Genomic DNA, 15,277 nt, shown 5'->3' with positions numbered 1-15,277 from the left:
AGCACAGGCGAGACAGGAGGTGCATGTTTTGACAAATTGTCACCCTTGTGTGTGTGTGCAGCCGTTAGCTTACACCAGGGGTCACCAACGCGGTGCCCGCGGGCACCAGGTAGCCCGTAAGGACCAGATGAGTAGCCCGCTGGCCTGTTCTAAAAATAGCTCAAATAGCAGCACTTACCAGTGAGCTGCCTCTATTTTTTAAATTGTATTTATTTACTAGCAAGCTGGTCTCGCTTTGCCCGACATTTTTAATTCTAAGAGAGACAAAACTCAAATAGAATTTGAAAATCCAAGAAAATATTTTAAAGACTTGGTCTTTATTTGTTTAAATAAATTCATTATTTTTTTACTTTGCTCCTTATAACTTTCAGAAAGACAATTTTAGAGAAAAAATCCAACCTTAAAAATGATTTTAGGATTTTTAAACACATATATATCTATTTACCTTTTAATTTCCTTCCTCTTCTTTCCTGACAATTTAAATCAATGTTCAAGTACATTTATTGTTTTTATTGTAAAGAATAATAAATAAATTTTAATTTAATTCTTCATTTTAGCTTCTGTTTTTTCGACGAAGAATATTTGTGAAATATTTCTTCAAACTTATTATGAGTTAAATTCAAAAAAATCATTCTGGCAAATCTAGAAAATCTGTAGAATCAAATTTAAATCTTATTTCAAAGTCTTTTGAATTTTCTTTTAAAATTTTTGTTCTGGAAAATCTAGAAGAAATAATGATTTGTCTTTGTTAGAAATATAGCTTGGTCCAATTTGTTATATATTCTAACAAAGTGCAGATTGGATTTTAACCTATTTAAAACATGTCATCAAAATTCTAAAATTAATCTTAATCAGGAAAAATTACTAATGATGTTCCATAAATTATTTTTTTTATTTTTTCTAAAAGATTCAAATAAGCTACTTTTTCTCTTCTTTTTTTCGGTTGAATTTTGAATTTTAGAGAGTCGAAATTGAAGATAAACTATGTTTCGAAATTTAATTGTCATTTTCTTTGTGTTTTCTCCTCTTTTAAACCGTTCAATTAAGTGTAAATATCATTAATTATTAATAATAACATAGAGTTAAAGGTAAATTGAGCAAATTGGCTATTTTTGGCAATTTATTTAAGTGTGTATCAAACTGGTAGCCCTTCGCATTAATCACTACCCTAAAAGTAGCTCTTGGTTTCAAAAAGGTTGGTGACCCCTGGCTTACACAAACAATTAAAACCATGTGATACACATGTCTAATTATTAGAGATGTCCGATAATGGCTTTTTTTTACCAATATCCGATATTCCGATATTGTCCAACTCTTAATTTCCGATAACCTATACCGATCTATACAGTGGTGGAATGAACACATTATTATGCCTAATTCTGTTGTGATGCCCCGCTGGATGCATTAAACAACGTAACAAGGTTTTCCAAAATAAATCAACTCAAGTTATGGAAAAAAATGCCAACATGGCACTGCCATATTTATTATTGAAGTCACAAAGTGCATTATTTTTTTGAACATGCCTCAAAACAACAACAGTGCCATACTTTTTCATAACATGCTCACTACTGCCTAGTTTCTCTTGTTATATTCTTAATTTACTGTTATATTTTTATTGTCATTGCTTTTTATTTTTATTCTTGTTGTAATATTTTTCGATTCTGTTTCCATTTATACTCCCATTATTTACTTTTTAATTTTTTTAAATTCGATCTCAATTCTGTACACTGCTGCTGGAATTTTAATTTCCCTGAGGGAACTCTCCTGAAGGAATCAAAAAAGTACTATTTATCTATCTATCCAAACAGCAGCTTGGAATTTGGGACATGCTCTCTCTGAGAGAGGCTATGAGGAGGTTGAGGTGGGCGGGGTTGGGGTGGGTGGGGGTAGGGCTTATATTGTAGCGTCCCGGAAGAGTTAGTACTGCAAGGGATTCTGGGTATTTGTTGTGTTGTATTACAGTGCGGATGTTCTCCCGAAATGTGTTTTTCATTCTTGTTTGGTGTGGGTTCACAGTGTGGCGCATATTTGTAACAGTGTTAAACTTATTTATACGGCAACCCTCAGTGTGACCTGTATGGCTGTTGACCAAATATGCCTTGCAGATATTATAAGACTCGGAGGGCATGCACGCAGAGGAAATGCCTTTAAGGTTTATTGGCGCTTTGCACTTCTCCCTACGTCCGTGTACACGGCGGCGTTTTAAAACGTCATACATTTTACTTTTAGAAACCGATACCGATCATTTCCGATATTACATTTTAAAGCATTTATCGACATCCCTACTAATTATGTATCTAAACAAATGCGTGCTGCCTTGTCCTCCTGCTTGGTGTGCATCGCTGCTTTGCTGAGAATTCTTCCTCAGCCTCTGCAATGCAGAGAACAACCCCCCCTCACCCCCCCAACCCCCCAACCCCGCCCCTCAGCAGCTCCTCCACGTCACTCCGTGTGAACACGCAAAGAAGCGAGCTCGCTTTCACGGTTTAAAAAAAACAAAACACTTTTGCACACCATCACTCCTCCTTCCTGTGTCTGGCCTTTAGAGACGTGCTTCATTTTCCATCATCCTCTCCTCCCTGCTGACGTGGAGGAGAGTGTCTCCAACATGCAAATGCTGTTTCTTGGTATTTTAATTTGAAACTCCTGTGCTTCGCATTCTTCTTCTTTTTCCAAGTCATTCCAGAAATGAGTCACATGTGTGTGTGTGTGTGTGTGTGTGTGTGTGTGTGTGTGTGTGTGTGTGTGTGTGTGTGTGTGTGTGTGTGTGTGTGTGTGTGTGTGTGTGTGTGTGCAGGAACAGGAACATGTAAACATATATTGTCCTGCCCGTGACACAACACTGTGCGTGTTTATCCATGACCACAGCGAGGTGTCCGGACTCACCGTTTGCCGCGGCCATCAGGGCTTGGAGCTGCTCCGCTTCAGTTGGGGGTTGGGGCCAGGGGCCGGTTCCCATGGCAACCTCGGGTCCTCCGGCAGCCCTGCGTGTGTTGGAAGGGAGAGAGGAAAGGAGGGTGAGACCCGCTGGCAATAACAAGTAGCTTTAGTCCTTGGTGGCAAATACACACTTTGGTGAAGGCATCATAGGGTGGCTACACAAGAATGACATCAATTCACCATCACGGGCTTGTTGACCAAAGGAAAGAACCGGCAATCTATTTTATTGTCCTGGTACTCACACTGCGCCAACACACAATCTATTTTATTGTCCTGGTACTCACACCGCGCGAACACACAATCTATTTTATTGTCCTGGTACTCACACTGCGCGAACACACAATCTATTTTATTGTCCTGGTACTCACACTGCGCCAACACACAATCTATTTTATTGTCCTGGTACTCACACTGCGCCAACACACAATCTATTTTATTGTCCTGGTACTCACACTGCGCCAACACACAATCTATTTTATTGTCCTGGTACTCACACCGCGCGAACACACAATCTATTTTATTGTCCTGGTACTCACACTGCGCGAACACACAATCTATTTTATTGTCCTGGTACTCACACTGCGCCAACACACAATCTATTTTATTGTCCTGGTACTCACACTGCGCCAACACACAATCTATTTTATTGTCCTGGTACTCACACTGCGCGAACACACAATCTATTTTATTGTCCTGGTACTCACACTGCGCCAACACACAATCTATTTTATTGTCCTGGTACTCACACTGCGCCAACACACAATCTATTTTATTGTCCTGGTCCTCACCATACTTGCCAACCCTGCCGATTTTCCCGGGAGACTCCCGAATTTCAGTGCCCCCTCCTGAAAATCTCCCGGGGGCAACCGTTCTCCCGAATGTCTTCCGGTTTCCACCCGGACAACAATATAGGGGGCGTGCCTAGGGAGGATGTTCGAAATCAGTTCTCCCGGTTGTTCGATAAGAAAAGAACCGATTCCATGGACTCGAATCCCTTTTTGAGAACCGGTTCCCGTTATCGAGGCCACTATAGTAAAGAAAAAGAGTTGGTTCTTTATTCGAATCCCTAGGAACGAATCCCTTCCCACGTACAGGAAATGCCCTGTGGCACCTGCAATGTTATGCCCATTTGATTGTAGACTCTTACTGACACCTTGTGGCGATATGAAAATACTACGCGTCATTAGTTTGGGCACTTCCGGGTTGAGACGATTGAGAAGTAGACAAGTTGTGTTAGCTCTTACAAGCCTTGGAAAAGATAAGTCAGTAAGTAAACTGTTTAACTTGTTTATGTAACTCATACTTGCCAACCCTCCCGTTTTTAGCGGGAGAATCCCGGTATTCAGCGCCTCTCCCGACAACCTCCCGGCAGAGATTTTCTCCCGACAAACTCCCGGTATTCAGCCGGAGCTGGAGGCCACGCCCCCTCCAGCTCAATGCGGACCTGAGACTGAGTGGGGACAGCCTGTTCTCACGTCCGCTTTCCCACAATATAAACAGCTTGCCTGCCCAATGAACGGAGAAGTTAAACAGGACAATACTGCCATCTAATGGATAGCCACCGGTACACTGAAATTCAAGTATTTTTTTTTGTTTTCTATGTAAATAAAATAAATATATATATATATATATATATATATATATATATATATATATATATATATATATATATATATATATATATATATATATATATATATATATATATATATATATATAGCTAGAATTCACTGAAAGTCAAGTATTTCATATATATATATATATATATATATATATATATATATATATATATATATATATATATATATATATATATATATATATATATATATATATACATATATATGAAATATATATGAAATACTCGAGTTGGTGAATTCTAGCTGTAAATAACCACGCCCCCCCCCCACCACCTACCCCCCACCTCCCGATATTGGAGGTCTCAAGGTTGGCAAGTATGATTTAACTCAATATTAAGGTGGAAAGTGGTTATGTTTTTGTGTTACTGTATATATTTGTTTTTCTGAAAAATCCCACTAATATACTTTGGGTAACAACAGTCAATATTAATTTAAAAACATTTTTTTTTAGGGGGGTAACAGTCAATATTTATTTATTTATTTATTTATTTTTATAAAATAAAAGTGAGCTTTTGTTAAACCAAATATTGTGTGTTTTTTTCCATATACAACAACCTATCTGGACTCGATAAGGAATCGGTTCGATAAGAGGATTCGATAGTGGGCTCAAACTCGATAATTTCTTATCAAACATCATCCCTAGGCGTGCCTTAAAGGCACTGCCTATAGCGTGCCGGCCCAGTCACATGATATATGCGGCTTCTACACACACATAAGGGATCGTAAGGCATACTTGATCAACAGCCATACAGGTCACACTGAGGGTGGCCGTATAAACAACTTTAACACTGTTACAAATATGCGCCACACTGTGAACCCACACCAAACAAGAATGACAAACACATTTCGGGAGAACATCCGCACCGTAACACAACATAAACACAACAGAACAAATACCCAGAACCCCTTGCAGCACTAACTCTACAATACGCTACAGCAGGGGTCACCAACGTGGTGCCCGCGGGCACCAGGTAGCCCGTAAGGACCAGATGAGTAGCCCGCTGGCCTGTTCTAAAAATAGCTCAAATAGCAGCACTTACCAGTGAGCTGCCTCTATTTTTTAAATTGTAATTATTTACTAGCAAGCTGGTCTCGCTTTGCCCGACATTTTTAATTCTAAGAGAGACAAAACTCAAATAGAATTAGAAAATCCAAGAAAATATTTTAAAGACTTGGTCTTCACTTGTTTAAATAAACTCATAAATTTTTTTACTTTGCTTCTTATAACTTTCAGAAAGACAATTTTAGAGAAAAAATACAACCTTAAAAATGATTTTAGGATTTTTAAACACATATACCTTTTTACCTGTTATATTCCTTCCTCTTCTTTCCTGACAATTTAAATTAATGTTCAAGTATTTTTTATTTTTTTATAATAAATACATTTTAATATAATTGTTCATTTTTCGACGAAGAATATTTGTGAAATATTTCTTCAAACTTATTATGATTAAATTTCAAAAAAATTATTCTGGCAAATCTAGAAAATCTGTAGAATCAAATTTAAATCTTATTTCAAAGTCTTTTGAATTTCTTTTAAAATTTTTGTTCTGGAAAATCTAGAAGAAATAATGATTTGTCTTTGTTAGAAATATAGCTTGGTCCAATTTGTTATATATTCTAACAAAGTGCAGATTGGATTTTAACCTATTTAAAACATGTCATCAAAATTCTAAAATTAATCTTAATCAGGAAAAATTACTAATGATGTTCCATAAATTATTTTTTTAATTTTTTCAAAAAAATTCGAATTAGTTAGTTTTTCTCTTCTTTTTTTTTGGTTGAATTTTGAATTTTAAAGAGTCGAAATTGAAGATAAACTATGTTTCAAAATTTAATTGTCATTTTTTTTCGTGTTTTCTCCTCTTTTAAACCGTTCAATTAAGTGTAAATATCATTAATTATTAATAATAACATAGAGTTTAAGTAAATTGAGCAAATTGGCTATTTCTGGCAATTTATTTAAGTGTGTATCAAACTGGTAGCCCTTCGCATTAATCACTACCCAAGAAGTAGCTCTTGCTTTCAAAAAGGTTGGTGACCCCTGGTCTACAGTATACATCCCCCGCTAACACCAAAGTCCCGAATTCGGAGGTCTCAAGGTTGGCAAGTATGGTCTATTTTATTGTGGTGGTCTTCGCACGAGCTGCACCTCAAAAACTGGGTCATGCTGCTTTTAATCCGTGTTATACGAGTGCTACACAACAAACAATCCTCTGGAATAAATTACAATAAGGCAGGGGGGGGGATGGGAGGGGCTTAACAAAACACAGCTCACATAGTTGAGCGTCCGCCATCTTCCTCTCATCGCGCTTGAGATTTTAAAAAAAGCAGGGAGCGCTTCATTTACACTAAACCAGCCTCTGGTTTATCACTTCCTGTGGTGAGTGTTATCACTTCCTGTGGTCCAGAGTGCTGTTTATCTCCTACAGTTATGCTTTATTGCCTCGCCGGGAAGATCCAAGCCTGCGTCTGAAGATAACCCCCCCCTCCGTCACATTCTTGTTGACTTTTTGGTAGCCCTAAATTAGGCGTAAAAGCCACACATGTGATGATGTGGGGCTACACACAAACAGGCACAGACAGTACAGCCTGAGGAAAATAAACATAAGCTCCATTTCTTTTGCACACATAAAAGGCGAAGCACTTCTTACACAACACCGCACGCGACAAAATATTGCCACAGTCCTTTTTCTACGCCACAGCAGGCATTGTGGCCTAGGTATGCACACCCCATCAAACTTTTAGGGAGACTAGAACAGAAGCTCTATGAGTGGAGTACAGCTACACACAGCACAGCCTCGGTGTCACAAGCAACTCTCTGCCCTTGTTGGCCAATCAGGTCCTGTCGGTGGTCGACATGGAAACGCCGATGAGCGAGGAAGGGCAGAGAGTGGCCACACGTTCTACGTCTAAATGAGTACCTTGTCCCACTCTTCGGCGTCCATCGTATGTGTGTACCGTATGGCATGTGGGGACTAAGAACACAACATGTTATACAGTCGCAAACAACTACTAACTTTTTATCAAACTTTTCATTTGTTTGTGCTTAATTCATAATTTATCATATTTTTAGTTTCTCTCAGTATGATGTAGAGCAGAGGTGTCAAAGTCGTTTACATCGCAGTTATGTTTGGCCCCAGAGGGCCGCTTCTAACAGTGAATACTATTATTACACAATTTTTTATGCATTTTATTAGATTTTTTTTAAACTAAAATGTAAAAAAAAAATACGGTAATTTGCAATAAATTCACCTCAAAATTTAGTGTGTATTACTGTAAACAGAAAAACAGTACTGCTGTTTTTATGGTAAAAAAAAGGCAGGTCAGTTGCCAGAATTTACTGTAAAAATCTACATTTGTTTTATTTTACTGTAAATAAAAAAACTGCAATTTTACAGTAAAATTTTGGCACCTGAGCTGCCAGTTTGTTTTTTTTATACCGCGAATCAAGAACTGTAGATTTTTCTGTGTATTACTGTAAATGCCAAAACAGCACCACAGTTATTACAGTAAAAAAAAAAAGGACAGTTTTTTTCATTTAGAAAAAAATGTTGTAAAAACAACAATAAATTTCACAATTTGACCATGAAATCTATTGCTACTTTTACATTGCACAATTTGATGGATAACTTGCTTTGAAATCATCATTATTGGTATTTATTTCTATACAAAAAAATGGTTTGAATATTTGATTAAATGTTTTTGCATAGTTAGACAATATGTTTGTTTTTTTTTAAAATGTTTTTAAATGTATTTATTTATTTTTTTAAATTATTTTTAAATTTTTAAAAATGTTTTAATTTTTAACATTTTAATTTTTTATTTTTTTGGTTTGAATGTTTGATAAAATGTTTTTACATAGTTAGACAATATTTAAGTTAACATAATTTGAGATTACATGGAGTACATGTATATTTTTTCTCCCATTTTTCTCCCTAAGTACAAAGAAAGAATACATTTAGTAAGAAAAGTTACAGTACTTTATTGATACATATTATTTCCAGGCTTTCGAGGGCCAAATAAAATGAATTCTACTACACCACAGTGAACTGCAAACATAACAATTAACATATTGTCTAATTTTTTGTTCTGATTATTGAATTATATGAATAAATTGGAAGTGAGCTTCATTATCATTACCAACTGAGTGAAGTGAATTATATTTACATAGCGCTTTTTCTTAAGAGACTCACAGCGCTCTACATTGTGAAACCCAAGCCGCCCCAAAGCCATGTTTCCAGTGTGTTAGTATGGTAAAATATATAAAAATAGATATTTTTTCATTTATTTTAAATATTAAAACATGTTCAATAAAAATTGTATGTATTTTTTTAGGATTCTAATTAATATAATAAATACAATAAAAGTAATAGGGTACTAATTAAATTTTTAAAAAAAGATAAATATTTAAAAAATATTAAAATATTAACTTGAAAAAGAATTGGGAGTTGTTTTTACATTTTTTTTTAAACAAATACAATTTGTTTTTAAATTATGATGATTTATAAACATGATAAATATTCATGGCATAAAGCATAATTCACATTTGTTTCTACAGTATAGCCGATTAAAATAGTTTCCATTATTGTCAATACTTTAAGGAATGTTCAATATTCAACTAAATAAGAAGTTTGGTGCATATATATTTGCATTCATGTTTTCATTTTTAAACAGTGAATATTGGGCTTTTTTCCTCTCTTTTAACTTTTTGTAAATAATATTGTCACATTTTTAAATATTTAGATTTTTTTTTAAATTTTAAATATTAAAACATGTTCATTAAAAAGGCAATGTCCCATTTTAGGATTCTAATTAATATAACAAATACAATACAATTAATAGGGTACTAATTAATTTGGAAAAACAAAGATAAATATTGGAAAAATATTAACCCTGGAAAAGAATTGGAGAACAATACTATGTTTTTACATATTTTTTAAACAAATAAAAAAAATATTTAAGTTATGATGATTTATAAAAATGATAAATATTCGTAGCATAAAGCATAATTCACATTTGTTTCTATGGCCATTATTGTCAATACTTTGAGGAATGTTCAATATTCAACTAAATAAGACGTTTGGTCATATATATTTGTATTCATGTTTTCATTTTTAAACAGTGAATATTGGGCTTTTTTCCTCTCTTTTAACTTTTTGTAAATAATATTGTCACATTTTTAAATATTTAGATTTTTTTTTTAAATTTTAAATATTAAAACATATTCATTAAAAAGGCAATGTCCCATTTTAGGATTCTAATTATAATAACAAATACAATACAATTAATAGGGTACTAATTAATTTGGGAAAAAAAAGATAAATATTGAAAAAATATTAACCCTGGAAAAGAATTGGAGAACAATACTATGTTTTTACATTTTTATAAACAAATAAAAAAAAATATTTAAGTTATGATGATTTATAAAAATGATAAATATTCGTAGCATAAAGCATAATTCACATTTGTTTCTATAGCCGGTTGGAATACTTTCCATTATTGTCAATACTTTGAGGAATGTTCAATATTCAACTAAATAAGAAGTTTGGTGCATATATATTTGCATTCATCTTTTCATTTTTTAAACAGTGAATATTGGGCTTGTTTCCTCTTTCTTTTAACTTTTTGTTAATAATATTGTCACATTTTTAGATATCTAGAAATTTTTTAAAATGTTAAATATTAAAACATGTTCATTAAAAAGGTAATGTCCCATTGTAGGATTCTAATTAATATAATAAATACAATACAATAGGGTACTAATTAATTTGGAAAAACAAAGATAAATATTGAAAAAATATTAACCCTGGAAAAGAATTGGAGAACAATACTATGTTTTTACATTTTTTTAAACAAATAAAAAAAAAAATTTAAGTTATGATGATTTATAAAAATGATAAATATTTGCATAATTCACATTTGTTTCTATATCCAGTTAGAATAGTTTCCATTATTGTCAATACATTGAGGAATGTTCAATATTCAACTAAATAAGAAGTTTGCTGCATATATATTTGCATTCATGTTTCCATTTTTAAACAGTGAATATTGGGCTTTTTTCCACTTTCTTCATTAAAAAGGTAATGTGCCATTTTATGATTCTAATTAATATAATAAATACAATACAATTAATAGGGTACTAATTAAAAATAGAAAAAAAAACAAATATTTAAAAAATATTAACCCTAGAAAAGAATTGAAGAACAATACAATATTTAGATTTTTTCTTTTTTTTTTAACAAATTAAAACATTATTTAAATTATGATGATTCAAAAAATATATATATATATTCGTAGCATAAAGCATAATTCACATGTGTTTCTATATTTGGTTAAAATAGTTTCCGTTATTGTCAATACTTTGAGGAATGTTCAATATTCAACTAAATAAGACGTTTGGTGCATATATATTTGCATTCATGTTTTCATTTTTTAACAGTGAATATTGGGCTTTTTTTTTAACGTTTTGTCAATAATGCACCAGCATAAATGACAAAATTCAGATATGCAAAAAACAAAACACATTTTGTCCCTTGTTCCATTTGAGATAAGCTCTTGTCCTGGATGGCCTCCTATTGTGCAGAGGTCCCTAATGAAGTGTCCATGGTCCCTGCAGTATTTATTTATTTTGGGACGGTATAGCTCGGTTGGTAGAGCGGCCGTGCCAGCAACTTGAGGGTTGCAGGTTCGATCCCCGCTTCCGCCATCCTAGTCACTGCCGTTGTGTCCTTGGGCAAGACACTTTACCCACCTGCTCCCAGTGCCACCCACACTGGTTTAAATGTAACTTAGATATTGGGTTTCACAATGTAAAGCGCTTTGAGTCACTTGAGAAAAAGCGCTATATAAATGTAATTCACTTCACTTCACTTCACTTATGTGTGGAAAAGCTTCCTGACCAGATTGATTCCCCCCAGCTGCTGTTAAACAGCACAGAGTTGTGCAAGAACTACTGTGGAACGTTGCTGCATGACGACATGAGGCAACATGATATCATGTGTGGCCTCCTGGTAACACTCTCCAAACATGTCATCACTTAGATTACAACAAACAACTACCCTTCAAATGCCAGAAAAAGAGGCGAGAACAAGTCCATTCTTCTTCCCCTCCCCCACCAGCGGCTCTGGCGACCATCGCTCATCTGCAGCACGGAGCCGGCGGAGGAGGAGAGGAACACGAGGGGGAGGGAGCGAGGAGGCTGCGGCAGCCATTTTACAAAGCGTGGATGCATCAGTCAGGAGTGGGAATCTTAAAGGGTGTAACGGTACACAAACATGTTGTTTCGGTACGTACCTCGGTTTAGAGGTCACGGTTCGGTTTATTTTCGGTACGGTAAGAAAACAACAAAATATACATTTTTGGGTTATTTATTTACCAAATTTGTAAACAAGGGCTTTATCCTTTTAACATAACAATAACATACATATACACACAGGGTCCATTGCCAGGGTTAATGTGGTCAACATATATACAATAAAAACTAAATAAGATAAGGCTCAGAATTGGTTTCGTAACAAAAACCTTTCTACATATAAAGTGCAACATTTCCACATATAAAGTGCAACATTTGACTGACTCAAGTTGTTGCTCAGATTAAATAAAATGACAAAACTTTTCTTCTACATACAAAAAGTGCAACATTAAGTTAAAGTTAAGTTAAAGTTAAAGTACCAATGATTGTCACACACACACTAGGTGTGGTGAAATTTGTCCTCTGCATTTGACCCATTTATAAACAGTTTCAAGTCAACTCAGCCTCAGATTAACTTTTCTTCCCCCCCAGCCTTTAACCCTGTAACACTCTTTGTTGTAAAATTAAAACGTTATCTTTAACCATCCTAAAAAAACAATCTGTTGTATATATATACACTACCGTTCAAAAGTTTGGGGTCACAATGAAATGTCCTTATTTTTGCAGGAAAAGCACTGTACTTTTCAATGAAGATAACTTTAAACTAGTCTTAACTTGAAAGAAATACACTCTATACATTGCTAATGTGGTAAATGACTATTCTAGCTGCAAATGTCTGCTTTTTGGTGCAATATCTACATAGGTGTATTTCCAGCAACTATCACTCCAGTGTTCTAATGGTACAATGTGTTTGCTCATTGGCTCAGAAGGCTAATTGATGATTAGAAAACCCTTGTGCAATCATGTTCACACATCTGAAAACACTTTAGCTCGTTACAGAAGCTACAAAACTGACCTTCATTTGAGCAGATTGAGTTTCTGGAGCATCACATTTGTGGGGTCAATTAAACGCTCAAAATGGCCAGAAAAAGAGAACTTTCATCTGAAACTCGACAGTCTATTCTTGTTCTTAGAAATGAAGGCTATTCCACAAAATTGTTTGGGTGACCCCAAACTTTTGAACGGTAGTGTATATGTATATTTTTTTTAACCACATTTACATAGTCATTGGGTCCTATTGTTCAGTCTCACAAGGCTATTGGATCGTACATTTGTTTATAAGTCACGCCTTCTGGCCATGAACTCACACAACCTCTCAAGGTTTCCTTCGGAAAAAAATCTATTCGTTTCATTGGACTGGATTCATCAGATTCAAGTAATTAAAATGTCTTTTATATTTTTTTTTGGTTATTACAATGTCTAGAGCATGTACATTATTGTGGAACAGATGCATCAAATTTCATTTAGAGCTTGTTATATAATTGTTGCAATTATAAAAGAGGGGGAAAAAGCGTTTTTTTTTTAAGAGTTTTATCTCACGTTCCCTAAGATCCTCTTCATCCATCCATCTCACTGTCCCTTTATTTAAACTGTCCACCATGGGTGCCCGAGCTTTCAGCCGCTCTGCCCCACATCTTTGGAAGTCTTTGCCACCAGACCTTCGTAACTTAGACTTAATATCCCTCTTCAAATCAAGACTCAAAACACACCTATTCCTGACTGCCTATTCATTGTAATCATCTTTTCTTCTCTATCTTTGTTGTTGTTATTATTGTTGTTTTTATCCAATTTGATTTTATTGTTTTGATTTTGTACGGTGTCCCTGATTGCCCAGAAAGGCGCCTTATAAATAAAATGTATTATTATTATTATTATTATTATTATTAGAGATGTCCGATAATATCGGCCTGCCGATATTATCGGCCGATAAATGCTTTAAAATGTAATATCGGAAATTATCTGTATCAGTTTTTTTATTATCGGTATCGTTTTTTGTTGTTTTTTTTTTAAATTAAATCCACATAAAAAACACAAGATACACTTACAATTAGTGCACCAACCCAAAAAAACTCCCTCCCCCCATTTACACTCATTCACACAAAAGGGTTGTTTCTTTCTGTTATTAATATTCTGCTTCCTACATTATATATCAATATATATCAATACAGTCTGCAAGGGATACAGTCCGTAAGCACACATGATTGTGCGTGCTGCTGCTCCACTAATAGTACTAACCTTTAACAGTTAATTTTACTCATTTTCATTAATTACTAGTTTCTATGTAACTGTTTTTATATTGTTGTACTTTCTTTTTTATTCAAGAAAATGTTTTTAATTTATTTATCTTATTATTATTATTTTTTAAAAGGACCTTATCTTCACCATACCTGGTTGTCCAAATTAGGCATAATAATGTGTTAATTCCATGACTGTATATATCGGTATCGGTTGATATCGGTATCGGAAATTAAAGAGTTGGACAATATCGGAATATCGGCAAAAAGCCATTATCGGACATCCCTAATTATTATTGTTGCATCGCACCGCAAAGCCCAAATGTTCCCAAACGGGAGATCTTAACGATACAGGAGGGTCTTCCAGCTCTGGCTTTTACATGTTGTAGTAGCCCGTTAGCTGCTAGCATGCCGTGTGTTGTGCCTCAGTGTGCATTGTTTACACCAGTGTTTTTCAACCTTTTTTGAGCCAAGGCACATTTTTTTAATTAAAAAAATACGGAGGCACACCACCAGCAGAAAAGGTTAAAAAATTAAACTCCACCAGGTTGTTGTGCCTTATTTTGAGTTTGTTGTTGTTTCCTGTGTGTCGTGCTTTAGTTTCTGTCTTGCGCTGTTATTTTGGTGACCCTTCCTGTTTTGTTGGCGTTCTCCTGTAGCAGCTTCACGCCTTCCTTTGAGTGCTGTTGCCCGCACCTGCTTTGTTTTCGCAATCAAGACTATTTGAGTTGTGCGTACGCTATCCTTCTTAGTGGGGACATTGTTGATTGTCATGTCATGTACGGGATGTGCTTTGTGGACGCCGTCTCTGCTCCACACGCTGTAAGTTTTTGCTGTCGTCCAGCATTCTGTTTTTGTTGACTTTGTAGCCAGTTCAGTTTTACTTTTGTTTTACATAGCCATGCCTATGCTTCAGTGCCTTTTAATCATTTTTGGTTTAAGTGTTACATACCTTTTTACCTGCACACTGTCTCCCGCTGTGCTCTGCATATCGGGATCACGACAAACCATCCTCGACGCGTTCCGACTTCTACACAGCAATGAACTACCTGCTGCCACCTACTGGTATGGAGTATTACAAGATTACCCTGCCAAGCGTTACACAGCACAGGCACTAGACAACGGCACATTATTATGATTATTGATTTGAAAAAAATATTTTTTGGACCAATTAGGTTAAGTTACATAATGTCCCACGGCACACTAGTGTGCCGCGGCACAGTGGTTGAAAATCACTGGTTTACACAACGTGTGTTACGCTACTTAAT

At 35.0% G+C, this 15,277-nt stretch overlaps 1 protein-coding gene across 13 annotated transcripts in view; it reads right to left on the bottom strand.

The window, feature by feature from the left end:
* The window catches only part of LOC133648204 (protocadherin beta-16-like), a 191,420-nt gene that overhangs the window by 6,676 nt on the left and 169,467 nt on the right, over window positions 1-15,277 (bottom strand). For 7 of the 13 annotated variants that reach the window (XM_062044044.1, XM_062044042.1, XM_062044047.1 and 4 more), the window contains exons 3-4: window positions 7,505-7,558; window positions 2,887-2,984 (exon numbers count right to left, since the gene is read on the bottom strand). In XM_062044044.1, the coding sequence (XP_061900028.1) occupies window positions 2,887-2,984; window positions 7,505-7,558 (152 nt within the window). The remainder of the gene's footprint in view (window positions 1-2,886; window positions 2,985-7,504; window positions 7,559-15,277) is intronic. The other 6 variants (XM_062044045.1, XM_062044052.1, XM_062044051.1 and 3 more) reach the window with 1 other exon arrangement.

Source organism: Entelurus aequoreus, linkage group LG04, assembly GCF_033978785.1.
Source record: "Entelurus aequoreus isolate RoL-2023_Sb linkage group LG04, RoL_Eaeq_v1.1, whole genome shotgun sequence".
NCBI lineage: Eukaryota > Metazoa > Chordata > Actinopteri > Syngnathiformes > Syngnathidae > Entelurus > Entelurus aequoreus.
Note: the sequence above shows the minus strand (reverse complement) of the source record. Positions and strands in the feature narration are given on the sequence as shown.